At 42.9% G+C, this 25,546-nt stretch overlaps 1 protein-coding gene across 1 annotated transcript in view; it reads left to right on the plus strand.

Moving 5' to 3' along the window:
• Positions 1 to 2,820: 2,820 nt before the first annotated feature.
• LOC137544841 (keratin, type II cytoskeletal cochleal-like) overlaps positions 2,821 to 25,546 on the plus strand; it is a 28,816-nt gene continuing 6,090 nt past the window's right edge. Inside the window, exons 1-7 of the mRNA XM_068265932.1 lie at positions 2,821 to 3,225; positions 12,229 to 12,437; positions 12,522 to 12,582; positions 17,039 to 17,134; positions 18,412 to 18,576; positions 20,910 to 21,035; positions 22,552 to 22,772. Of these exons, the coding sequence (XP_068122033.1) occupies positions 2,821 to 3,225; positions 12,229 to 12,437; positions 12,522 to 12,582; positions 17,039 to 17,134; positions 18,412 to 18,576; positions 20,910 to 21,035; positions 22,552 to 22,772 (1,283 nt within the window). The remainder of the gene's footprint in view (positions 3,226 to 12,228; positions 12,438 to 12,521; positions 12,583 to 17,038; positions 17,135 to 18,411; positions 18,577 to 20,909; positions 21,036 to 22,551; positions 22,773 to 25,546) is intronic.

Below are 25,546 nucleotides of genomic sequence, written 5' to 3' on the forward strand. Positions count from 1 at the left end.
TCTGAATAGGTGTTATTCGGATTTCATCCTGTTAATTATATCATCTGTGCCGGTGGCGCGAGGGGGGGGGGGGGGCGGTTAATGTTACCCATGAGACCAGGGCCGGAACTACCATAGAGGCAAAAGGAGCAATTGCACCAGGGCCCCAGAGCCTGTAGGGGCCCCCAAGGTGTCCCTCCTCCCCATCTTAACTGTTGCTCCCCAGGGCCTCTGCTGAGTCTTTGGCAGAGTAGCGTCTCATCTGTGCTGGCGGGCAGGTGAGACACTACACTGAAATAGACACTACAGGGCCCCAGGGAGCACAGTTAAGTTGGGAGGTGGTTGGGGGGGGGGGGGTCAGCAGCCAGCTCAGGGGCCCAGGGGGGAAATTTGGCTGCAACAAAGGGCCCCTAATGACGCTTTTTGGTCCGGATTGGTCCAGATTGAAGGAGGAAGTGTATAGTCACATATTTGAGCATGCCTGGAAACAAGTAAAAACAAGTTAAAAAAAAAGACTTAAAAAAAATGCAAAGGGAAAATTGTTTTTAAATTGTAATTTTTTAAGTTAAAAAAACATTTTCCTTTGCATATTTTAAGGGCCGGTTCACACGGACGCTTGGCGGCGTCTACCGTCAAGCGTTCGGGACCCATCGGCTAAACTCTCCCATTCAAGTGAATAGGAGCTTTTTGCATTGCGCGGTTACCGTCGATTACCGTCGATTGCATAAACGCGGCGTTCTGATCCCGATTTAACGCATCGTTTCGGCCATCCCTAGAAGCCGCATGCAACGTCCAGGGACGGCTAGCCGGCGCGGCTTCATGTCCCCCTGCGGGGACGAGAAACGCCGATCGTGACGATCTCTGTACCGCCGCCACCGAACGGGACGTCACAGGACGACGCGACTTCCTGGCCGCCCCAACGCCGCCTGCCGTCCGTGTGAACCGGCCCTAAATTGATTTTCTCAAAAACTACAAGGTCTTTTTTAAAAACTTTTTTTGACTTGTTCCCATTATTCCCCTTAACTTATGTAGCAATTTTGGTGACAATGGCATTATGGGGGCTTTGCTATTAACCGTTAAAGTCAGGATGAAATTATGGGAAATTGTGCCATTATGGTTCCTGATTAGGTTTACAAACAAAATTAATTGCTAATTACAGTGCCAAATTACGATTATGGGAAATGTGTGCTCCTCACTAGTAATGAACAGTAAATCATTTTAAGCGTGATTATAACATTTTAAAGTGAGGCTCTTAGTAATGCACTATACTTGCATTACTGCAATTAGAACTTCATTTTAAGACATCTTAAAGAGGAACTCCAGTGAAAATAATGTAATAAAAAAGCGCTTAATTTTTACAATAATTATGTATAAATGGTTTAGTCAGTGTTTGCCCATTGTAAAATATTTTAAATCCCTGATTTATATTCTGACATTTATCACATGGCGACATTTTTACTGCTGGCAGGTGATGTAGCTGCTGCTTGCTGTTTTGGCAGTTGGAAACAGCTGTAAACAGCTATTTCCCACAATGCAACAGGGTTCACAGACAGGAAACTGCCAAGAGTACGTACTCAGAATTTCTTTGTGGGAGGGGTTTCACCACAATATCAGCCATACTGCACCCCCTGATGGTGTGTTTGTGAAAAGGAATAGATTTCTCATGTAAAAGGGGGTATCAGCTACTGATTGGGATAAAGTTCAATTCTTGGTCGGAGTTTCTCTTTAAGCACACCTATAGACTAAGTGGGTAGTGGGTGTCAGGACACCTTCTGAAAAAGGACACAGGGAACAAAAACGGGGAGCCCAATGGTGCAGTACGTCAATACAATCGGGTAATTGTAGTAAGTGAAAATCTACTCACAAAGGTAGGTTGCAGAGGGGCAACCGACCGCAGGAAGCAGGTGGAGACAATAAACCCGACTCCACTCGGGGAGGTCACCGGGGACCTGGATGCGGTCGCACTCCTTGGGAAAAAAGGGGGACAGGTGTCCACCGTGGTGTACACCACGCGTGGTCTGTCTCCACCCCTCAAACGGGACACGTATGGGGGTACAAAATGCACTAGACAATTGTAAAGAGGCGCCCTAATCGTAGATAAAAGCATCTAAAAACAGTTTAAAATTGACAAAAACGTGAGGTAGCTTACCTCAATGACGACAAATCTTTGTAATAAACAAAAGATTTATTATAGCATATAGCTATAATAAATCTTTTGTTTATTACAAAGATTTGTCGTCATTGAGGTAAGCTACCTGACGTTTTTGTCAATTTTAAACTGTTTTTAGATGCTTTTATCTATGATTAGGGCGCCTCTTTACAATTGTCTAGTACACCTAAAGACTGTCTGATTCAATTCATTTGGTATATATTTGCTATTTTAGTCTGAGGTGCAATTTCAGAGAGAGAAAGAGAGGGAGAGATGTAAAGGTGCGACAGGTGCAATGTTCCCACTGAGGATATTTTTAACAAGTGTGTAGTTGCAGAACTTCAAATGATCGTTTTTTTTTATTATTATTCTCAGATATGTAGTAGAAAGGAATCTCAAAGAGGGTTTTTTATATAGTGAAACAGTGCTTTTAATCTTAATTCATATTTGAGGTGTGTTGCTTTGCCTTCTATTAAATTAGGAGAACTGCCTTTTAGTAATGTGAGAGATCCAAGCTCATAAGACACAATTATGGGGTCTTAGTCAAAGATCAAAGTGGCCAAACCCAATTCTACGAGCGTATAAAGGGAATATGGCTGTGCTGCTAATGTAAAGGCAATTGTTCAGCACCACCACCAGCCATACTAGATTTACAGGCTATTATCCTTCTGAGCATTCTGAGCGCCAATAACATGTCTCATCAGTCTCATCATTCTTCACACAGCGGCTCCGGACACAAGAATTTCACCTCGTCCTCAGCTTGCTTGCCCTCCATTTCCAAACACAGCTCCATGTCTTCAAGAAAAGGCTCCGCTAGCCACAAAGTTTTCTCTAATTTTGGTAGTAGTAGTGTGTACAATATTGTTACTGGAGGACATAAAATGTCATTTGGAGGAGGTCATTCCCCAAGGTTCAGCCATGGATATGGGCATGGTTTTGGAGGATCTAGCGCTGCAACCATCACCTCTGTCACTGTGAACCAAAGTCTTCTGGCACCTCTGAATCTGGAAATCGACCCCAATATCCAGAGAGTGAGGACCGATGAAAAGGATCAAATCAAGGGTCTTAATGATAAGTTTGCCTCTTTCATTGACAAGGTAAGTAAACCCAGCTAGGCTTTATGATTACAGCAATCTATCCGTTGTAAATTCCATTTTGACGGCTCTGCAATTATTAACACACTAAGGGCTCATTCACACTATGAGCGTTTGCTGATTTTTTAAGCGCTGGGGATTTGGTAAATCGCCTTAAAAGCGCTTGTGTAATGATTTCCTATGACAGTGTTCACATGTAAGCGTTTTGATTTTCTTGAAATGCAAATGCGCTACATGTACCATTTTCTGAGCGCTTTGGCTCAATGGAAGGTAAAAGGAAGAAGGAAAAGCGCTTTGTATAATGATTTCCTGAGCGCTTATATGAATAAATACATTGTATTTATTCATTTCCGGGTTAAAGAGACACTGAAGCGAAAAAAAAAAATATGATATAATGAATTGGTTGTGTACTATGAATAATTACTAGAAGATTAGCAGCAAAGAAAATATTCTCATATTTTTATTTTCAGGTATATAGTGTTTTTTCTAACATTGCATCATTCTATAATATGTGCAGATTACACAACACTCAGCATTCAAAATGAGTCTTTCAGAGCAGTCTGTGAAGTAATGACCTCTCCTCTAGCAGAGAAAAAGAAAACAGTTGAGATAATAAAAGTCAGATAACAGCCCGTTCCATGACTAAACTTAGGGTACGTACAGACATACGATAACGATCGTTCGTTCTGAACGACGAACGATGTTAAAGGAGGTATCGGCCGATGATCGTTTGAAGAAAGGCTACTTTGAACATCGTTCGTGTACGAACAATCTTGGAACGAGCGTTGCGTGCGCAACATGATGTATAAACTAATTTCAAACACAAGTGTCAAAAAGAACTGTTTGAGCATGTGCAAAGCTTTGAGAATGAACGATCAATGACCGATCGTTGTACAGACATTACTTTTTGAACGATGGTCGTTGGAAAAGATCTGGCAGAATGGATCGTTCTTTACCAACGACATATCTCGTTGGTCGGTCGTTTTAATGATCGTTTGTGCACTTTTTACAAACGATCGTCGGGCAATGCCGTCGGTAACGATCGTTTTAAACGACTATAGTCGCATGTCTGTACGCACCCTTAGGCCTGGTACCCACTGAAATCAGCAAACGCAAGACGCAACCGCTAGCGTTTTGTCTGAGCGGTTTGCAAGCGGATTCATGCGCGTTTTTGGTCGTGTTTTGCAACATTGTATTTTTTTGCCCAGCGGGTGCGTAGCGTTTTGCGTTTTGCGTTTTTATCCTGATTGCTCCTGTGAATTATTTTTCATTTTGTTACAGTGTGCTGAACCGCAAAACGCTAGCAAAACCGCTCAGTTTAGGTTTTGCTGAGCGTTTCTGCTAGCGTTTCAATACTTTACATTGAAGCGCTAACGCTCCCAAAATGCTGCAGGTCCTGCGTTTGCGTTTCTGGGAAATGCAAACGCTCCTGTGGAAGTTGCCCCATCCATTAACATCAGCTGAGCGTTTTGGCAAAACGCTAGCGTATCGCAGCGCTGCCAAAATGCTCAAAAAAACACTCTTGTGGGTTCCAGCCCTTAGTCTGAGAGTTAATGGCTTGTTTGCATAGAGATAACAACTGGAGTTTCTTAACTCTTCCTGTACTGGAAACAATTAGACTGATGTATCTGATCTTAATGTTTTATTTCTTAGCTGTACTACACATACAAATCATAATATCATAATTTTTTTTTCGCTTTAGTGTCTCTTTAAAGAGTTCACTTCGTGACGGGAAGTGAAAAAAATCATTGCTGACACAAGCGCTTAGAACAGCGCTTTTCTAAGCAAAAAGTGCTGGGAAAGCACTGTAAAAATCACAGTATAAATCACTCAGTGCTTGTGATAGCGCTGGCGATTTATAATGTGAGCAAAGCTTAAGGGCTGTTGCACACTACAAGAGCTTTTCTGTGCACTTTGTGATTTTAAAAGCTCTTGCTAATGTTATCCTCTGTGTGTGTTCACACTGGAGCAATGTGATTTTGTAAAAATCCCCCACAGCATTGCATTAGCAAGAGCTTTTAATATCTCTAGCATTTAAAAAGCTCCTTGAAGTGTGCACCAACCCTGAAAATCACTACCATTCACTTAAATTAAAATCGCGGTCAAAATTGCGTAAAAATTTATCACTGCGATTTTTACCACAATTTTAATGAAAGTGAATGGGAGTGATTTTTAACCGCTGGCCGACCGCGTCACGCCAATGGGCGTGGCTGCGGCGGCAACCCCAGGACCAGCTAACGCCGATTGGCGTACAGTCCTGGGGCAGCAGTCTGCAGGAGATCGCACGCAGCGCATCTCCTGCCTGGTGGGTGGAGCGCCTTCAGTCTCCAAGCGGCGATCGCCGCTCAGAAGACTGTTACACGGCGAAACCGCCGTGTATTTACATGTACAGCGCTGCGATCACACGGCTGTCCCTCTGTGGGGCAAGAGAGCGAGAGGCCTATGACTGCCGATCGCCATAATTGGCTGGCTGGAGGGAGGGAGGGATAGCATTTAAAGACACAGTTTAAAAAAAAAAACAATAATGTTTATTTAAAAAAAAATAAAAATGGGGGGCGCTATCAGACCCCACCAACAGAGAGCTCTGTTGGTGGGGAGAAAAAGGGTGGGGGGATCACTTGTGTGCAGAGTTGTACGGCCCTGCAGCTTGGCCTTAAAGCTGCAGTGGCCAATTAAACTGAAATTAGCCTGGTCACTAGGGAGGTTTAACACCATGGTCCTCAAGAGGTTAAAAAGCACTCAGAAAGCACTAATCAATCACAAGCGCTCAGAAAAGTGTTTATAGTGTGGCTGAGCCCTAAGAAACATAGATTTTTCTCTCTGTGCACTGCTGTTCATTCTGCCTTTCTATGTATCCAATCCAACTGATCCTTCCTGTACATACATATGTGTTTATGATTATTATTATTTTTATTTATGTATCTATTATTATTATTATTTATATTTATTTGTATTATTATTACACATTTGTACAGCTCAGGCACATTGTTTGCTTTACAACGACTAACAAAGACTAACTGTCTCTTAAAGGACAACTGTAATGAGAGGGATATGGAGGCTGCCATATTTATTTCCTTTTAAGCTATACCAGATGCCTGCCTATCCTGCTGTTCCGCTGCCTCTAAGGGCCCGTTCAGATCAGAAATGCGGATGGCCATGCGTGCGGAACGCGTGCGGACCGCAACGCGTACGAACGCATGGCCATCCGCGTTTGTGTGCGTTGCGTGGCTGATCCCATCACTGAAAAGTGAATGGGACAGCCACGCGTTTTTGCAAAATCTGCGTGCAGCATGCGTTCCCGGACCGCACAGGTCCGGAACGCATACAGTGTGAACATCAGACATTGCACTCTATGCAATGTCTGATGTCGTGCGTTTTGGCCACCTGCACGCGTTTCCAAAACGCGGCTGGAAACGCGTGCAGTGTGAACGGGCCGTAATACTTTTACCCATAGACCCTGAACATGCATGCAGCAGATCAGGTGTTTCTGATTATTGTCAGATCTGACAAGATTATCAGCATGCTTGTTTCTACTGTGATTCAGACACTACTGCAGGCAAATAGACCAGCAGGGCTGCCAGGCAACTAGTATTATTTAAAAAGAAATGCATATGGCAGCCTCCAGATCCTTCTTGTTACAGTTGTCTTTTAAAAGAAACTAAGCAAGTATATATTTTATATTTTTACACCTTATCACTGAAAAGCCTTTTATGCTGCCAGCAAGCAAGAAAATAGTGCAGAAAAGTTATTTTAAACAAAAGATGAATAATCTCCTACAGTAGGAGAAAACTTAGGAGAAAAGGTGATTGAATAATGGCCACAGTGTTTTTAACTACCTTGAGTGATTCAATGCTAGATGGATTTGTGGTTTTATTGATTCTACAGTGGCTTGCAAAAGTATTCGGCCCCTTTGAAGTTTTCCACATTTTGTCTCATTACTGCCACAAACATGAATCAATTTTATTGGAATTCCACATGAAAGACCAACACAAAGTGGTGTACACATGAGAAGTGGAACGAAAATCATACATGATTCCAAACATTTTTTACAAATCAATAACTGCAAAGTGGAGTGTGCGTAATTATTCAGCCCCTTTTGGTCTGAGTGCAGTCAGTTGCCCATAGACATTGCCTGAAGAGTGCTAATGACTAAATAGAGTGCACCTGTGTGTAATCTAATGTCAGTACAAATACAGTTGCTCTGTGACGGCCTCAGAGGTTGTCTAAGGCCAGAAACCCACTAGTAGCGATTTCTAAACGCTAGTGATTTGAAACCGCTCTTGCTAATGCAATGCTATGGGGGCTTTTTATAAAATCACATCTCTCAAGTGGGATCACACCCATAGCATTACATTAGCAAGAGTTTTCAAATCGCAAAGCACACAGAAAATCGCTCCTAGTGGGTTTCTGGCCTTAGAGAATATTGGGAGCAGCAACACCATGAAGTCCCAAGAACACACCAGGCAGGTCAGGGATAAAGTTATTGAGAAATGTAAAGCAGGCTTATGCTACAAAAAGATTTACAAATCCTTGAACATCCCACGGAGCACTGTTCAAGCGATCATTCAGAAATGGAAGGAGTATGGCACAACTGTAAACCTACCAAGACAAGGCCATCCACCTAAACTCACAGGCCGAACACGGAGAGCGCTGATCAGAAATGCAGTCAACAGGCCCATGGTGACTCTGGAGGAGCTGCAGAGATCTACAGCTCAGGTGGGAGACTCTGTCCATAGGACAACTATTAGTCGTGCACTGCACAAAGTTAACCTTTAGGGCCCGTTTCCACTATTGCGGTGCGGAATTGCCGCATTTCACCGCTGATGAAATCGCATGCGGTTGCGATTCCGCATGCGGATTTTGCCGCGATTTCGCATGCGATTTCGCATAGGCAGGGTATATGCGATTTTAACCATGTCACTGCCTGTGTCAATTTACATTACTTTCAATGCGAAATCGCACGCAAATCGCGGGAAAAAACGCATGCAAAAAACGCATGTGATTTCCCTATTAAATACATTGTCTGCGATTCGCCTGCATTCCACACGCAGGCGAATTCTGCAGGGTCTACCGTGCAGAAAAATCCTGCACACAAAAACGCAAATGAAAACTGACAAGTGGAAACAGTCCCATCCACTTGTATTGCCTATGCGAATCCGCATGCGTTGTCTGCATGCGGATTTGCGCTAGTGGAAACGGGCCCTTATGGAAGAGTGGCAAGAAGAAAGCCATTGTTAACAGAAAGCATAAGAAGTCCCATTTGGAGTTTGCCACAAGCCATGTGGGGGACACAGCAACCATGTGGAAGAAGGTGCTCTGGTCAGATGAGACCAAAATGGAACTTTTTGGCCAAAATGCAAAACGCTATGTGTGGCGGAAAACTAACACTGCACATCACTCAGAACACTCCTTCCCCACTGTCAAATATGGTGGTGGCAGCATCATGCTTGGGGGGTGCATCTCTTCAGCAGGGACAGGGAAATTGGTCAGAGTTGATGGGAAGATGGATGGAGCCAAGGATTTCAGTCTCTAGATGTGCACAGCTGGTAGAGACATACCCTAAAAGACTGTCAGCTGTAATTGCAGCAAATGGTGGTTCTACAAAGTATTGACTCAGGGGGCTGAAAAATTACGCACACCCCACTTTGCAGTTATTGATTTGTAAAAAAAAAAAGGAATCATGTATGATTTTCGTTCCACTTCTCAGGTGTACACCACTTTGTGTTGGTCTTTCACGTGGAATTCCAATAAAATGGATTCATGTTTGTGGCAGTAATGTGACAAAATGTGGAAAACTTCAAGGGGGCCGAATACTTTTGTAAGCCACTGTATGTCAGATTTCTAAAGCAAGGTGGCATTGATCTGCCACCATTGACTCAAGACCTATGCATGGTTCTTACTGTTCCTGTTAATGATCAGTACAAAATATTCTTTTTGTCTGGAAGCAGAAGGCCCTCAGTAATACTAAGCTAGGCATACCTTGTTCAATGTACAGTATGTTCATTGATTGAAATATGGCTACATTTACCACCTATTTGACATTGGGCAGCACAGTGGTGTAGTGGTTAGCACTGGTTCAAATCCCAGCCAGGTCAACATCTGCAAGGAGTTTGTATGTTCTCCCGTCTCTGTGTGGGTTTCCTTTGGGCACTCTTGTTTCCTCCCACATCAAAAACAAAAACAAAAAAAACAACATACAGATAAGTTAATTGGCTTCCCCCTAAATTGGCTCTAAACTATGATGCATGCACGATACATACATAAACATATGACTGGTAGGGACTAGATTGCGAGCTCCTCTGAGGGACAGTTAGTGACAATATACTATGTACAGTGTTGTGTAATATGTCGGCGCTTTATAAATACTTAAATAAGTAAATAAAAATTGGTCAAAATTTTGCAGAAATATACGGTAATCAAAAATGTATTTGAACTGGCTGTCACCTGTGCACTACTTGCCCCGCTTTCTGAAAAATTTCAGTAATAAAGATAGACCATTCCCCATCAAAAGTTAACCAATACTGCATTCATAATTAAAAGAAAAAGGCCCTTGATTAAAAAAAATGATTTGATTAAATGTTTGTATCTAGTTAAAAAAATGCAATAGTGATTGCCTACATTTACAATATATCTAGCTTTTTCTGTTTTGTACCACTTTAACATTGAAAGCATATGTAGCTACTAGAGGTCGTCACTACTAACTCCACACAAGTCTTGTACAGTCCGGTGACTGTATTGCATGTATTTCAAAGTATTACAAGACTTGCATTATAAAATCATGCAGAAAGTTTGCAAACCTTTAACTAACTGATGGGTAGGAGGCAACCAAAAATTATAAAACACTTTGGAACTGTTAAAATCAGAGGAATTAGTTGGCTTACCTCTCATGGTGAAAGCCCCAATCGTATAATCATTAAAGTGAATGGAAACCGCATTTAAAAAAATGAGACAGATACTTACCCAAGGAGAGGGTAGGCTCTGGGTCCTATAGAGCCTTCCCGCTCCTCTCCTGGTCCCCCCGATCCAGTGCTGGCTCGCCCGGTAGCAGTATTTGACTAATTTAGTCAAATACTGCTTTACCCGGCCGAAGGAGGCTTCGGAAGTCTTCAGGGAGCCCGAGTGCTCCTGAAGAAGGGCGGCCCTGTACTACGCCTGCGCAAGCACGCTCTCTTGCACGCTCACGCCTGTGCTGTATGGAGCCGCACGTCTTCGGGAGGACACGGTTCCCGAAGACTTCCAAATACCCTTTTGGTGGGGGATTGAAACGGGGGGGAGCCAGCACAGGATAGAGGGCACCGAGAGAGGAGACGGAAGGCTCTATACGACCCAGATCCTTCCCTCTCCTTAGGTAAGTATTTGCTTCATTTTTTTAAAAATGCGGTTCCCATTCACTTTAAAGACACTTTTATTGCACCAAAAAACAACTTCTTTCCCAGATTTTTCCTGCTGCCCCAAGTCAATAATAAATTGTGCCTGGTGGCTGCAGTGAAAGGGAACGTGCGCCTCAAAAAATTGTACATTTATGCAAATTAGTGTTCCTTAAAATTTCTTGGAAATTGCATTGAATAAGTACCTTATACTGGCCCCAGAAGATCTGGCTATGTGCAGTAAATATTCATAACTTCCCCAGGTTTGTACTGGAAGTGATTCATTTTGATAGGAGGAGCAACACTAGATAAATGACAAAAAAATATAAGTAGATCTGATAGGTCCCTGTTGAAGTCCCTGTTGAAGTTTGGTTGTACAAAAACGCATCAAGGTTTGTTTGGTTTTTTTTAGCTCTGATTGGAATTTTTTGTTGATAAATTTACCCAAAAGTAGTCAAAAGTTGCTGACCTATGGCGCAGTTTTTCACTTGAAAGCTAAATGGTCTTGCCACTTCCTCTTAGGGGCACATTCTCTGCATTGCTTCTCCATAAGAATGAGGAGGGCAGAATGTGAAGAAGATTCTCACCACATAACCAAGCAATAGACAGTTAGGGTCTATGCCCTTCATGTATTCAATGGTTGAAGAAGCCGAGGCTAGCATCATATCATAAGCATATACTGCAAGAGTAACAGAGAGAAACATCAACATCTTTAAAGAGTATCTCAAATTGTCAACATGTATTTGCGTTCTGCTTTGACTTCTTCTCTATTGTGCACCATTGTAGCTTGAAGGTGGGATCAAGTTCATCGCTGTACATAATTTCCTGTCACAGGTAGCCCTCCATACTCAGCACAGTACATTTCTATGAGCACCTCCTTCTTGTTAGCTCCAGGAAGTGCAGCCAAATTTGAATAAGAAATAGAACATTAGTAGCAAAGAAAAGAGTCTCATATTGTTTTCCAGTACAGGAAGAGTTAAAAAAAACTTCAGTTATTATCTATGCAAAAGAGCTTCACTGAGCTATTCGACCCACTGGGTCAGATACAGTCTGAAGCATTTAAACATCTGTGTTAAACAGTGAGAGATGGCTTGAGATAAATTTTTACTGCAGGAAAGCTCAAAGGGGCATTCATTCTGCTTTGTGTTATAGTTTAAAAGATGGAGTGTGCTTTTAAAAGTGCAACTGTGACAGAATGATGAAATGTTATTAAAAAAAAAGCTATATAATTAAAAATGAAAATATGAGACTCTTTTCTTTCCTACTGATGATACCTTACCCTTGCTACACATACAATTAATTATATCATAAGGTTTTTATTTGTCGCTTTAGATTTGCTTTAAACATAATTACGTGCTAAAAATGTAGTAGCACTTTTAAAAATGTAGACAACTGGATAGCTATTTTAACTCGTCGCTGTATTGCTATATTAGCCTTCACAATACAATAGTATGAGGTAAAACAAGAAAATTGAAAATAAGTGGCGTCAAAGAATCATAAACACTCACTGCACTGACCATTAGATGAAGAAGGCCTATGTTTATATTAGCGTAAAAGATGTCCTTCACACATTGCTCATCTGAACATGTTCACCAGCTGTGAGAAAAATATAAATTCATAAACCAATTTTGCCCGCTAGGTGAGATTCCTGGAGCAGCAGAACAAGATGCTGGAGACCAAGTGGTCCCTTCTTCAGGAGCAGAAGACAGCCAAGTGTCAGATAGAACCCCTGTTTGAAGCGTTTATTAGCAATCTCAGGAGACAGCTGGAAAGTCTGACTGGTGAGAAGATCCGGCTGGAGGCAGAAAGAAGAAACATGGAGGAAGTGGTGGAAGATTTTAAAACAAAGTGAGTATTCAGTGTAGAAAAGAGCCACTGAGTGTTCGGACAAAATTGATAAAGGATTTGATTTCACACATTGTATTCCTGCAGATATGAAGAAGAGGTGAACAGACGTACAGCTGCAGAGAATGAGTTTGTCACCCTTAAGAGGGTAAGTAACGTGTACAGGTTTATACACTTCTTCATCTACAGCAGTCACTTTACTAGTGAACTTTAAGGACTTCTTCACCATGTCAGTGCATTCTGAGTTGAATTCCAAGATTCCAGGAATTCAGCTTATATACAGCATTACTTAAAGGACTGCCAATGCAAGAAGAATTAAACAGATTTTGCTCACCTGGTGTAATGATCCGCTCAGCTGCCTGCGCATTCTGCAGGTCTCTGGAAGAGAGACCTTTTGTCAGTTTTGCAGCTTACTGCTGCTAGGGAATTTGCATGCGTTGGTCATGCAAATTTCCTAGCCACATCCTCTGGAGGTTTGTACTATAAATACCATGTGATATCACAGACCTGCGTTGGTCATAAGAGTTAGTCCTGTGAAACACTCCTGGAGTGTCAGCCTTGCTCATTGTTTTAAGATTAGCTTAGAGTAATTCCTGGGACTGCTCTAGGCAGGTTCCCTAGTGCAGTTAGGATTGCATATCTGTTTTGTTTGTCTGTTGCGATTGTCCTGTCCCAGCAGTGGTCGACAGGAAGTCGTTCTGATCTGTTGTTCTTGGAGTATAGCTGGAGCAGCGGTTGCTACCAGCTATCTCATCTAATCTGTCTTGCCTGGATCGCACTCGCCTTGCGCTAGTGCTGTGGATCCGTCTCTCTCACTTATTTCTGTTTTCGTGTATCTGTCTTGTCTGCTACGAACGCTTGCTGGAGGCTCGGTGAGGTACCGTTAAGCAAGCGCTCGCGTCCTCTGTTTCATGTTTGTCTGTCGGTGGTTAGTTAGGCGTGCTTGTCTCTGTTGTGCTTAACACGCGGAGACAGCGCATAAACGCGTGCACTGTTGCGAATGAGTGCGGTGTTCGCGTTTAGTTAGCGTTTGCATTTTTCCTTATCTTCTCATTGTATATTTGCTGTGCCTTTGCTACTCTCGTGCTCTGCCTTGCTGTAAGCCTTGTGTCACCTCTGGCAATCGCCTCTCCCGCGATTGCGTTCCTACTTCATATCTGCTGTTGTGTATGCACCGTCGCGGGTTGGCGACTAGTTTGGTGCACACACATACAATCTGTCCCTTTGCTCAATCTCATTCGCAATCGCTTCTCAGGCGATTGCGTTCTCACTCAGTTTCCTTTGTTGTGTGTCCGCCGTCGCAGGTTGGCGGCTAGATTGGTGGACATACATACATTCCTCATCTGTGCTTATTCGGTCTTGTGTCGCTGTTAGCAACTGCCATCTCCGGCGATTGCCTTCTCACTTTATCTTCCTGGTTGTGTGTTCATCGTCGCAGGGTGGCGACTAGTTTGGTGAACACACATACCCTCTGTCGCTTTGATCTCTCTCTTTCAGGGCTATCTTGCCCTGCGTTTCTTCTTTTCGTGCAATTCCTGTCTTGCGTCTGTGGCAGGGCAGAGGAGCTGTTCCTCTGCACTCCACAGCTCCACCTGCTGACAGGAATCTCCCTCTACAGGTGCTTTGCACCTTTTGCTGGGTTCCCTCAAATTATACGCTTGTGGAGGATTTCCGCAGTGTCAGCGCACGTCTTGTGCGCTGATCACGGAGAGAATTCCACAATCATTACACCTGGGGCTTCTTCCAGCCCCTAGCAGCCATCTCAGTCCCTCGCCGCAGCTCCGGTCCTCCCAGCTGACCGGACGTAATGATAGCGACCCGCCAGCGTCCACATCATAGTAGTAGTGCTCAGGTGCAGTATGCACCAGATGACGCAGGCACAGAAGAGCCAACCCGCCGATGGGGTTGTGATCATTATGGGTGGCCAGTGGACAAATGTATCAGCACACCGATATGGCATAGTTCACGCTCTTTTATTGAGCCATGCGTTCCACAAAGGTAAAAACCGACAATTGTTTCTAGGGCCACGCAGGGTCCCTCTTCTTCAAGGCGTGTGGTTATAAACACATTAGAATTTGACAAACTTTATATACCAACCTAATCCCTAATCACCCCACCCATAGTGAAATCAAGCAATGATGTCATCTCCATTGTTTACACATCAAAACATGCCTCAATATTAATCCTATCGTACAATCAGTATACTTATCAAAATGATGATACTGTTCAGTGCGCTCAGCGCTACTGTGCCTGCATTTTCATACCTGTCAGAGGGTTCTCCGTTCACATCCTGTAATCCGATAATTGCCCCAGCGATTTGAATGTACCTGGCGACACACAGCCGTTGTCTAGAGCCCTGGTTGGTAGTTCATCCGTTAGCCACGCCGTGCAGTCACGCAGTGGGCATGACTGCACGGCGTGGCTAACGGATGAACTACCAACCAGGGCTCTAGACAACGGCTGTGTGTCGCCAGGTACATTCAAATCGCTGGGGCAATTATCCACATATTTATTACAGGATGTGAACGGAGAACCCTCTGACAGGTATGAAAATGCAGGCACAGTAGCGCTGAGCGCACTGAACAGTATCATCATTTTGATAAGTATACTGATTGTACGATAGGATTAATATTGAGGCATGTTTTGATGTGTAAACAATGGAGATGACATCATTGCTTGATTTCACTATGGGTGGGGTGATTAGGGATTAGGTTGGTATATAAAGTTTGTCAAATTCTAATGTGTTTATAACCACACGCCTTGAAGAAGGGGGACCCTGCGTGGCCCTCGAAACAATTGTCGGTTTTTACCTTTGTGGAACGCATGGCTCAATAAAAGAGCGTGAACTATGCCATATCGGTGTGCTGATACATTTGTCCACTGATCTACTGGAGACACAGCCTATGTCTCAGTATCAAGCACCCGGCTCATTTCTGTGATGGTGTGCCCTGCAGGATTCTTTCTATTACATTATGGGTGGCCAGCGGGACAATGAATAGGACCGGGGCTGCGGTGAGGGGCTTAGATGGCTACTAACAACCGTGTCACACCAATGGGCCTAAACGCGGTGGCTCCCACAGCCGATTGGCGTCAAGTCCTCCTGGGGGAGTGTTTTGCCAGAGATCGTGCGTGCTTATCTGCTTGAATGGCGATCGCCACTAGGAGACTGTAAGACGGCGAAACTGTGACATGGCTGTCCCCCTGAGACCCACAGGAGCGATCTGATGATGACAGCCAATTGCTGTCATTGGCTGGCAGGGGGGGAGGGAGGGTCTAATATAAAAATAATAAACAAACATGGCAGGAGTGATCACAACCCACCAATAGAAAGCTCTGGGGGGAACAGACGTACAGCTGCAGAGGGGGAAGGGGGGAATCACTTGTGTGCTGAGTTGTACAGCCCTGCAAGTGAGGCCTTAAAGCTGCAGTGGCCTAAATTGTAAAAAAAAATAGCCTGTTCACTAGGGGTGTGTAAGCCTATGGTCCTCAAGTGGTTAAAGTAGAAATCTTAATGTACAGCTCAACTTAAGTTCCATTTCACACTATTGTAGTTTAAAGAAAATGAACTGAAAATAAACTAATGAGATAAACAATTGCATTTATGCCCCACTCTTAAAAATGGCATCTCTTAGAATCCCACAGTTTTATTGTCTCAGCTGAATGACACAGTCTTCCAGTGTCTGAAAGCTACAACCTATGAATTATTGGCCTTTTTTTATCTATTCCCTGCATTCAGAAGTTGTTCTCGATGAGGAAATATTTTTATACAGTAGCTGTGGTTAGTTATCAGTGAAGGTTACGCTATATTCCGACTAGGTCCAGACTAGATAGAAAATGTTTTTAATATTATTGATTTTTAAAGCGCCAACATATTCCGTGGTGCTGTACAAAGTAAAACTGTTATTTGCATACCTGAATGTTTAACCCTTTCAGTGAGAAAAAGGGAAAAAATGAAGACAATCGTGTTATATGCAGAAATGGCACTGTACAAACACATGTTTATCTCATAGGGCTCGATTCACAAAGCGGTGCTAACCCAGTTAGAGACTTTAGGCGTGATAACCATTTTTATCATGCCTAAACTCAGTTTAGGCATGATAAGTTTAGGCATGATAAGTTTAGATAAGTTTAGATCGCATGCAAAGCCCCGCACGCAAAGCAGCGCAATTAAACTCTATGCAAAGTGCACCAGACTTTGCTAGCGCAAAACTTTTGATCAGCTGTGCACTGCGGTGCTAACCCAGTTGGTGCTTAAACTTATCATGCCTAAAAACGTATCACACCTAAACTTATCATGCCTAAACTTATCACACCTGAACTTATCATGCCTAAACAGAGTTTAGGCGTGATAAAGGGCTTTTCACCAGGGTGCTAACTGTTAGCACCGCTTTGTAAATCAGGCCCATTATGTCACATGTCAGTTCAGGTATGTCATATACCTAAATTCAGATACCTAAATTCTGTAATTTATTTAAAAAGATCTTCTTCATGATCCTGGGCACTAAGATGTACATTTTTACTATTTGTTCAACTATCTTTTCTTATGGTGTGATTCACTTAGAAAGCAGAAAGATAATTATATGATGTTTTCCCCTTACTTTCAGGATGTTGATGCAGCATTTATGAATAAGGCAGAACTCCAAGCTAAAGCTGACTCATTAACAGATGAAATTAATTTCCTAGGTACTCTGTTTGATGCGGTATGTATGTTTATATCCACAGTTGCAGCAGCCGGTCTTTTATTGATTGCACTCAGCATGTTTTTCCACAAAGCAGGCAATAAGGAGTAAAGGGGTCAGAGGCGTAGCTAGGGTTTTCAATACCGGGGGACAAAGACAGTTTTGACCACCCCATCCTCCCCACCCCCTGGAGGAAATGGGCATGACAATGCATCAGAATGTGGTTGTGCTCATGGGTGGAGTCAAATGTAGAAATGCTGTTTAGATAGCCAAATGTGCCCCCTTTCCCTGTTCAGATACCCAGATGTGCCACCCTTTAAATAGCCAAATGTGCCCCCCCCCCATAGATAGCCAGATCTGCCCCCCTTCCCACATTTAGATAGTGAGGTTTGCACCCTATAAATAACAAGATGTTTCTCCCTTTAGATAGTCAGATGACTCCCCAGCTTTTTCTGCTTCTGTTAATGCTCCTGCACTCCTCTGCAGAGTCAGGGAGAGAAGCAGGGGCACTTTGGGCAACCAACGAGCAGCCTCTCATGCATGTGGAGGTGCAGCGGCCGTGCTGAGCCCCCTTACAGTGCTGTGCCCAGGGACATGTGTACCCCCTTGCCCACATATAGCTACTCCTCTGAAAGGGCTGACCCTTCAGGGTATTAACATGGTTTTGAACATCACAGTAGAATCCTTATTGGGCTTAGTATATTCTGGGCACCAGACTCTGACTTCCAAAACTGACCTGCCGCCACACATGTGAACACAGAGGTGGACACTGGAGGCACAGGGGGGCACAGAGGAGGTACAGGGGACAGAGAGTGCACAGTGTTTTGACTTAAGAACAGATTCAGGTTAAGAACAAATCTACAGTCCATATCTCGTTCGTTAACCGGGGACTAACTGTTGTGGTAATCCTGGATGCTTCAAAGGCTTCCCAGATCTTCCACGAGCCCACCGTTGCTGATTGGAACCCTCTCCATCTCCAAGGCCATGCTTCCATTCCAAGTGCAACCATATGCACATGCACTAGGAAAAAGGCATACATGAGCAGCTTAGTGCAGCTGGGTATGTGTGGTCCATATTTACTTATATGCAGTACGCAGTAGACAAGGCAGGACACAGTACAGTCATGCTTCTGCATGGCCACAAAAGCATGTTTGACAAGCTATTGTGCTGGAACGGTGGGCTACAGGATGATTATCCAGAGACTTCCCTCTACTTTTATTTCCTGCTTCAGGTGTGCTTTGTATGTACTGATGTCCTGGTTAAAATGTGAGACAACAACAGTCTTCTATGTTTTATAGGAAATTTCTCAGCTGCAAGCTCAGATCTCAGACACCTCAGTGGTTGTATCCATGGACAACAGTCGAAATCTGGACCTGGATGGTATCATCACAGAAGTCAAGGCTCAGTATGAAGAGATTGCTAATAAGAGCAGGACAGAGGCAGAGTTACTGTACCAGAGTAGAGTAAGTATTTCACTTTCATTTGCTTTACCTTGGAGCTACCAAAAGAACATAGTAATACCGTATCATTATTCAAAATAGACGAGTAACTGTTATTGGCCCTGTGTATGGAAGTCCTGGGTGTTCTAAAGTGGGACTCCAAAGTAGATGTGAGCATATGAATTAAGTGCTGGAATGGAGGCAGGTTCCCAGGCAGAACTACTGTCCTACAGCCTCTTGCCCCTTTTCCCCTAAAGCTAGGTATGCACTACACAATAGATAACATAAGAGTGCTAAATAACAAAAAAAAAATCTAATAAAAAATAAAGAAGTGGGGGAGTGCAGATAGAGGCGACAGTCATGTGTTCTATATTAAGTGGTGTAAAGTGGTAAAATGAACAACATTTCTGGACTGAGGTTTAATCAGAGAGTAATCAGTTACATGCAGCTTTGGGCAGGATCATCCACAAGGCACCCTAGGAAGGTGCCTGGGGCCTAGTTGGTGTCAGGGAGCCCAATTGCCACTTTCTCTGACTCCTCTCCCATTTAGAACCATAAGGAGGAGCCAAAGCTACCACCTTGCCTAGGGTTCCATTTCACCTTAATGTCCCTGGCATTAGGATTTCTGGATTTTAGGGTTTGAAAGCAGTGCATTTTTTTACACCCTAAAAATCATACCAATAGATAGATCTGCGGCAGCCCTGCACGTTACTCACCTCCCATGGATCCAGCTCAGGGTTACCGCTCTGAGCTGTGAATTTCTGTCCCGAGCCCAGGGGCGTTCCAGCCACCAGGCAAGGACAAACGGTCGCCTGGAGCTCCGGTTGGGGGGAGAAGTGCCGTCGCGGGTGGATGTGCCTACCTTACCCCACCAGACTGTTTGACCCCTGTGGTGAAGTGGCCACGCCGTGCCAGTTCTTCCCCACAGCCCGCAGCTCACCGCTCCAGCCTGCATAGTCTTCCCGGCAGGCAGAGCAGAGCTATGGCAAGATGGCGCCCAAAGCCCTGCACTAGAGACTATTTGTGTCTCCAGCACAGGGCTTCGGCGCCATCTTCCTGTAGCCCTGCTCTACCTGTCAGCGCGGGACTTTCACAGGCTGGCTGCTGGAAGATGGTCGGGAAAGCTGCGCCCAGGGAGAGGAGTCTTCTGCAGGCGAGTAAATGCTTTTTTTTTACAGGTGAGCATGCATTTCTGGTGAACGTTGGCCACATTACGATTATTTTATGGTGAACGCTGGCCACATTACAATTATTTTCTGGTGAACGCTGCCCACATTACGATTATTTTCTGTTGAACGCTGGCCACATTAAGATTGTTTTCTGGTAAACGCTGGCCACATTACAATTATTTTCTGGTGAAACGCTGCCGCATTACGATTATTTTATGGTGAATCATTGCTGCATTATGATTATTTTACGGTGAATCATTGCTGTGTTATGATTATTTTCTGGTGAATCATTGCTGCGTTATGGTTATTTTCTGGGTAAAGATTGCCGAATTACGATTATTTTAAGTTAGGACGCCCCTGGTTAATCCATCTCTGACATTAGGTAGTTTAAATTTTCCTCATTATTACTGCAGAGAGCTGTCACTAGTCCACATATAGCCGCTGTCACAATACTTGCATGACATTCTGTAGTGGCTGAATGTGATCATAAATTAAGACTAAAGTGAAAGATGGGACAGACAAATTCCCTTCTTTCATATTAAAGTAAACTGTCAATAGTTTAACCAGATTTATGCTAAGTACAGGTACAGATTCTATATTGTTGTCCCTCTCAATGATTATTTATGGGGTGAAAATATAGCCCAGGTCCAGTTCATTTATTTATTTACTGAATTTATAAAGCGCCAACATATTACGCAGTGCTGGACATTAGTTGAGGTTACAGACAATATATAGGGGGTGACATACAGCAATATGACAATACAGGAATACATGAAAGCAGACCACGCAGCCGGCAGCCGCCGGAGAGATACGTAGAGGGTGCACTTCATTTGCGGAGACTGGCCGCGACTGGCTGAAGTTACGGGACCCGGTACCGAAGAGGGAGAAGACTGAGGACAGCGGCATGTGAGCGATCCGTGGGGATGGGAATGGAGGAACCCCAGATATGTATAAAACTTTTACTTTAAGCTCTGGTTTCCTTTAAGGATCAAACTAAACAAAGTTTTAATTAACTAGGGTAGGAATGACTGATCTACTTTTCTACTCCTAGAATGTTAAAATCTAAGATAAAAAAGTCATGTTAGATGCAGAAGCCAAGTGATTAGTTTCAAGTTCAGCTTTATGACCCCATAAGCTGTTGCTAATTTATGCACCTGTCAATAGTAACAGAATATTTATTTTCTATAGTTTGAAGAGCTGCGTCAAACTGCAGGAAAACATGGGGATGACCTGCGGAACACTAAGCATGAAATTGCAGAACTCAACAGAGTCGTTCAGAGACTCAAAGGAGAAATTGACAATGTGAAAGAACAGGTATTTGTAACTTTCTCTTCATAGAGCTCTTTGCCCAAACTCAAGCATTTTTGTAAATCTCAAGTATAGCCAAAGTTAGATAGTTAGAAAGTTAGATCTATATCTCTGTAGCTGAAAGCCTCTGGACAGTCCAGAGACATCCTGGATCCTCATAGAGTTCACCAATCCATCGCAGGTCCCTTCTTCATCTTCTGCCTGTACTCCCAGCGATGGATGAGCACATCCGGACTGGGCATGCACAAGTAAGGTCCACACACGCCCAGTAGAATGAAGCAGCGTATGCACGCACATCTTTATTCCTTCATGCATGCTTTGTTCTACTGGCCATGCACAACTCTTACTCATGTATGCCAAATCCGGATGTGCTCATTCAGGGCCACGCTCGGGCAAAAAGAAATCTTTTGACTTTTGTCGCAAACCAATAGTTATAGACAGGGCCGGATTTGTACTCTTTACCGCCCAAGGCCACTGTCACCAGTCGCCCCCTTCAGTTTAGGTAGCCAGATGACCCCTGCCCCCCTTTCTCCCCAGTATAGGTAGCCAGAGAACCTTTCTCTCTCCCTCCAGTATAGGTACCCTGTTGACCCTTACCTCTAGTATAGGCAGCCAGATGACCTTTCCCCCAGTACAGGTAGACAGACAACCCTTCCCTCAACTCCTCCAGTTTAGACAGCCTAATGACTCCCCCCCCCCTTCCGTCCAGTATAGGTAGCCTGATGACCCCTTACCCCCTTCTCTCTAGTATAAGAAGCTCTCCCCCCTCTTCCGAATAGATAGCCTGATGACCTCCGTCCCTCCAGTACAGGTAGCTATGTGAACCTTCCCTCTCCCCCAGTATAGCCTGCTGCCCACATGCCCTTAATTCTGTGGTGCCCTAGGCCATGGCCTATGTGGCCTTGTCTTAAATCTGGCCCTGGTTATAGAGGGACCCTGCGTTACAGCGGTGGACTGTAGGAGGATCTGGGAAGCCTCTAAACCATCCAAAGGCAGCACTCTATTAAGTAAGGTAAGTACTTACCTTTTTTATTCACTTTAGGTTCTCTTTAAGAAAACAAACCTTACTATAGCCATGCATATTACATAATAATTGATATTTCATACAGTCTTCGATAAAATGACACACACATACATTTCCTTTCTAATCTCCCAGAATGACTGGGTAATTAGTAGTATGTTGAATAACATTTAAATGTGTATAACAACAATAATACTTGTAAAGAAAATATTGACCCTATGACCCTATTTACTATCTTATGTGATGAGGAAATATCACAGCCATCCACACTTGGAATACTCTACCTATATGGCCGAGAATTTGTCCATTAAACTAAACTAAGTTAGTTACGGTACCTTTTTAATTTCAGTATCTTAATTGCAATGAACAGTTGTCTAGTTGTTCTGCTAAGTTAAAGAAGCCCAGTTTTTCAAATGTCTCACCTTTTAAAACTTTCCCTCCAAGTCTGCAGTAAAACTAACCATCTCTGTTCAGTGATGTATTTTTTGGTATGTCTGACAGCGTACAAAACTTGAAGCTGCCATATCAGAAGCTGAGGAACGTGGAGAGATGGCAGTCAGGGATGCCAAGAATAAGTTATCTGAGCTAGAGGAAGCTCTACAGAAGGCCAAGCAGGACATGGCTCGCCAACTGAGAGAGTACCAGGAACTGATGAATGTCAAACTAGCTCTGGACATTGAGATCGCCACATACAGGAAGTTGCTGGAAGGAGAGGAGTGCAGGTATGCAACTTTAACCACTTCACCCTATAGGGGTTTTTACCCTAATGCACAAGAGCAATTTTCACCTATCAGTGCTCCTCCCTTTTATTCGCCAATAACTTTATTACTACTTTTTGCAACAAAATGATCTATACCTTGTTTTTTTTTACCACCAATTAGGCTTTCTGTGGGTAGTACATTTTGCCAAGATTGCTTTTCATTCTAAATGCATTTTAATGGGAAAAATAAAAAAATGGAAAAAAAATCATTATTTCTCAGGTTTTAGCCATTATAGTTTTACAATAAAACATGTTCCTGCAGATAAAACTCACAAATCGTATTTGCCCATTTGTTCCAATTATTAGACTGTTTAAATGACAATATATGGCGACAATATATTATTGGGAAATATACAGTAGGTGTATTTTTCTGTCTTTTTTTCCATAATTACAAGCCCCTATGTAGTAAAGTAATAGTAATACACCCTCATAAAATATAGATTAAAAAGCTAAGTTCCTAAGGCAACTATTTACGGTGGTGGGGGAGGCGCACACATGTGCACAGTGGCGGCAGGAGCAAGTGACACATTAAAATGCCCTGGAGCTCTTAACAGCCTCCAACAGGACGTTCTAATGTGTCAGCTTGTCAATAAGTGGTTAAAGGGAATCTGAAGTTAAAATTAACCTAATGAGATAGTAATTTGTATGTGTAGTTCAGCTAATAAATAGAACATTAGTAGCACAGAGTCTCATATTGTTTCCAGACCAGTAAGAGTTAGGAAGCTTCACTTGTCACTTATTATCTATGCAAAAGAGCTTCCCTGAGCTCTCTGACCAAACTTGGTCAGCTACAGTGTTGTTTTCTGAAACACTTATCTCAACCTGTCTCTCACTGTTTCTTGTTTAACTGTTCTGATTCAGTTTAAAATACAGAGTGTAGTTTGGAAACAATTATTAGAGAATGATGCAATGTTATAAAAAAAGCTAAATATCTGAAAATAAAAATATGAGATATGAGACTCTTTTATTTGCTACTAATGTTCTATTAATCATCCATATTACACATACAATTCATTATATCACACAGATGTTCAGTGTTTCTTGAAGTGGCAGCATAACTCCATACATTGACCCTGATGCGCTAAGCTTTCCTCCTCCTTATCAACTTCTCATCTTACATGTATAATACAACACAATACACATAACCTGATTTATACTTGAAAACACTGAGTAAATTCCTATCTGGAGTGTATACAATTAAAATATAAATAATACTAGTTCCATACCTAGTAATGAAGAAAATGCTACTTTAGTTAATCTGGGGCATTTTACTTTGAATGACTTGCTAAATGCTAACGATTACTTACATATTTTTACATTATATATTTCTAAAGATTTAATTATAACAAATTGCCAGCAATGGTTCAATACATACAAACATGAATTTGCAGAATTCAATTAACATGAACTAACTCACCCAGCCATACCAGGTAGATTTTACTTGAACACCTTCATTTTTCATCCCAACGTTTTTGTTTTTTTTCCCTTCCAATACGTGGGGGTGGTTTTGATGTGGTAGGTGTTGCTTTACAACAAGAATGAGAGCACAGGAATATTATCATCTGCTTTACCCAAGTGAGAAGCTGTATTGCCCATCTAGGAATGGTGCTTTTTGAGCCATTGTTAGCATTTTAAAATTGTTTTTAATACTGTAATTCATTAATAATTAGTTAAAAAAAAAAATTAGAATACCTTCCCACTCCCAACAAATCTTTTAAATCAGTAACTGATAATAGGGGCAACAATAATATGTTTATTTTTTCTGTTTCCTTCCTTTTTTTCATCTGTGTACCAAAGCAGGTGGCTTTGCCGCACATCGTTGGCCCTGTAGCGCCTTAGTTGGGAACTGTTATAGCACTAGTACTGTAGTCTGTGGCCCGCGCAACGGGTAATACGGGTACCCCTAATGACTCCTCCCTCTGAGTTGCTACGACTCAGAGGGGGAATAGTATTTAATGCTGCTGGGAATTAGAGCAGCAGCAGAGCGAGTCGTCATTCAGTTCAACTTGCGCCCAACTCACTGGAGGCAGGATAATACTGTCTGTATACATCTATCTCTCTTCTACAGTCTTCTCTCCCCTTTTGTATCCTTGCACCTTGTTAGGTTATCTTCTTCTATACTGTATACTTCTATCACCTTCTGGCATTTTCATCTGTAAACTTTCATCTTCTTTAAAGGATACAGATGTGACTAAAGAATTGTATAGTATGAATGTTTAGTGAAATATTTGTGTTTTTATTTGTTTTTACTTAGTGATTTAAAGTAAATAGGTAGGGGGTCAAAAATATCCTAAACAAGGCGGGGGAAGAGGGGAGGAGGTGCAGGCACCCATAAATCAAAGCCAAAGCAATCATCACATATCTATAAATCAGCTGTATCAGTAAAGGACCCAGATAACAGAGACAGCTTCCACACTCCTGATTACAACCCCCAGCCAGGAGCTAGGAACACAGACCTCAAAGTTAAGGGAAACAACATTAAAGCAGTACTCTGCAATGCCAGGTCCATAAACAACAAAACAGCAGTTATTCATGATCTAATAGAGGCTTCAGATCTAGCTTTAATTACAGAGACATGGTTGGATCAGAACTCAGGACCCACTCTTGCGGCTGCGGTACCAGACAATTACTCAGTTTTACACTGTGAAAGGCAAAACCGCAAGGGCGGAGGACTAGCTCTGTGCTTCAAATCCAGTTTGAATATTAAACCCCTTGCTGTAGCCCCCACCCACTCTT

Source organism: Hyperolius riggenbachi, chromosome 2 (genome assembly GCF_040937935.1).
Source record: "Hyperolius riggenbachi isolate aHypRig1 chromosome 2, aHypRig1.pri, whole genome shotgun sequence".
NCBI lineage: Eukaryota > Metazoa > Chordata > Amphibia > Anura > Hyperoliidae > Hyperolius > Hyperolius riggenbachi.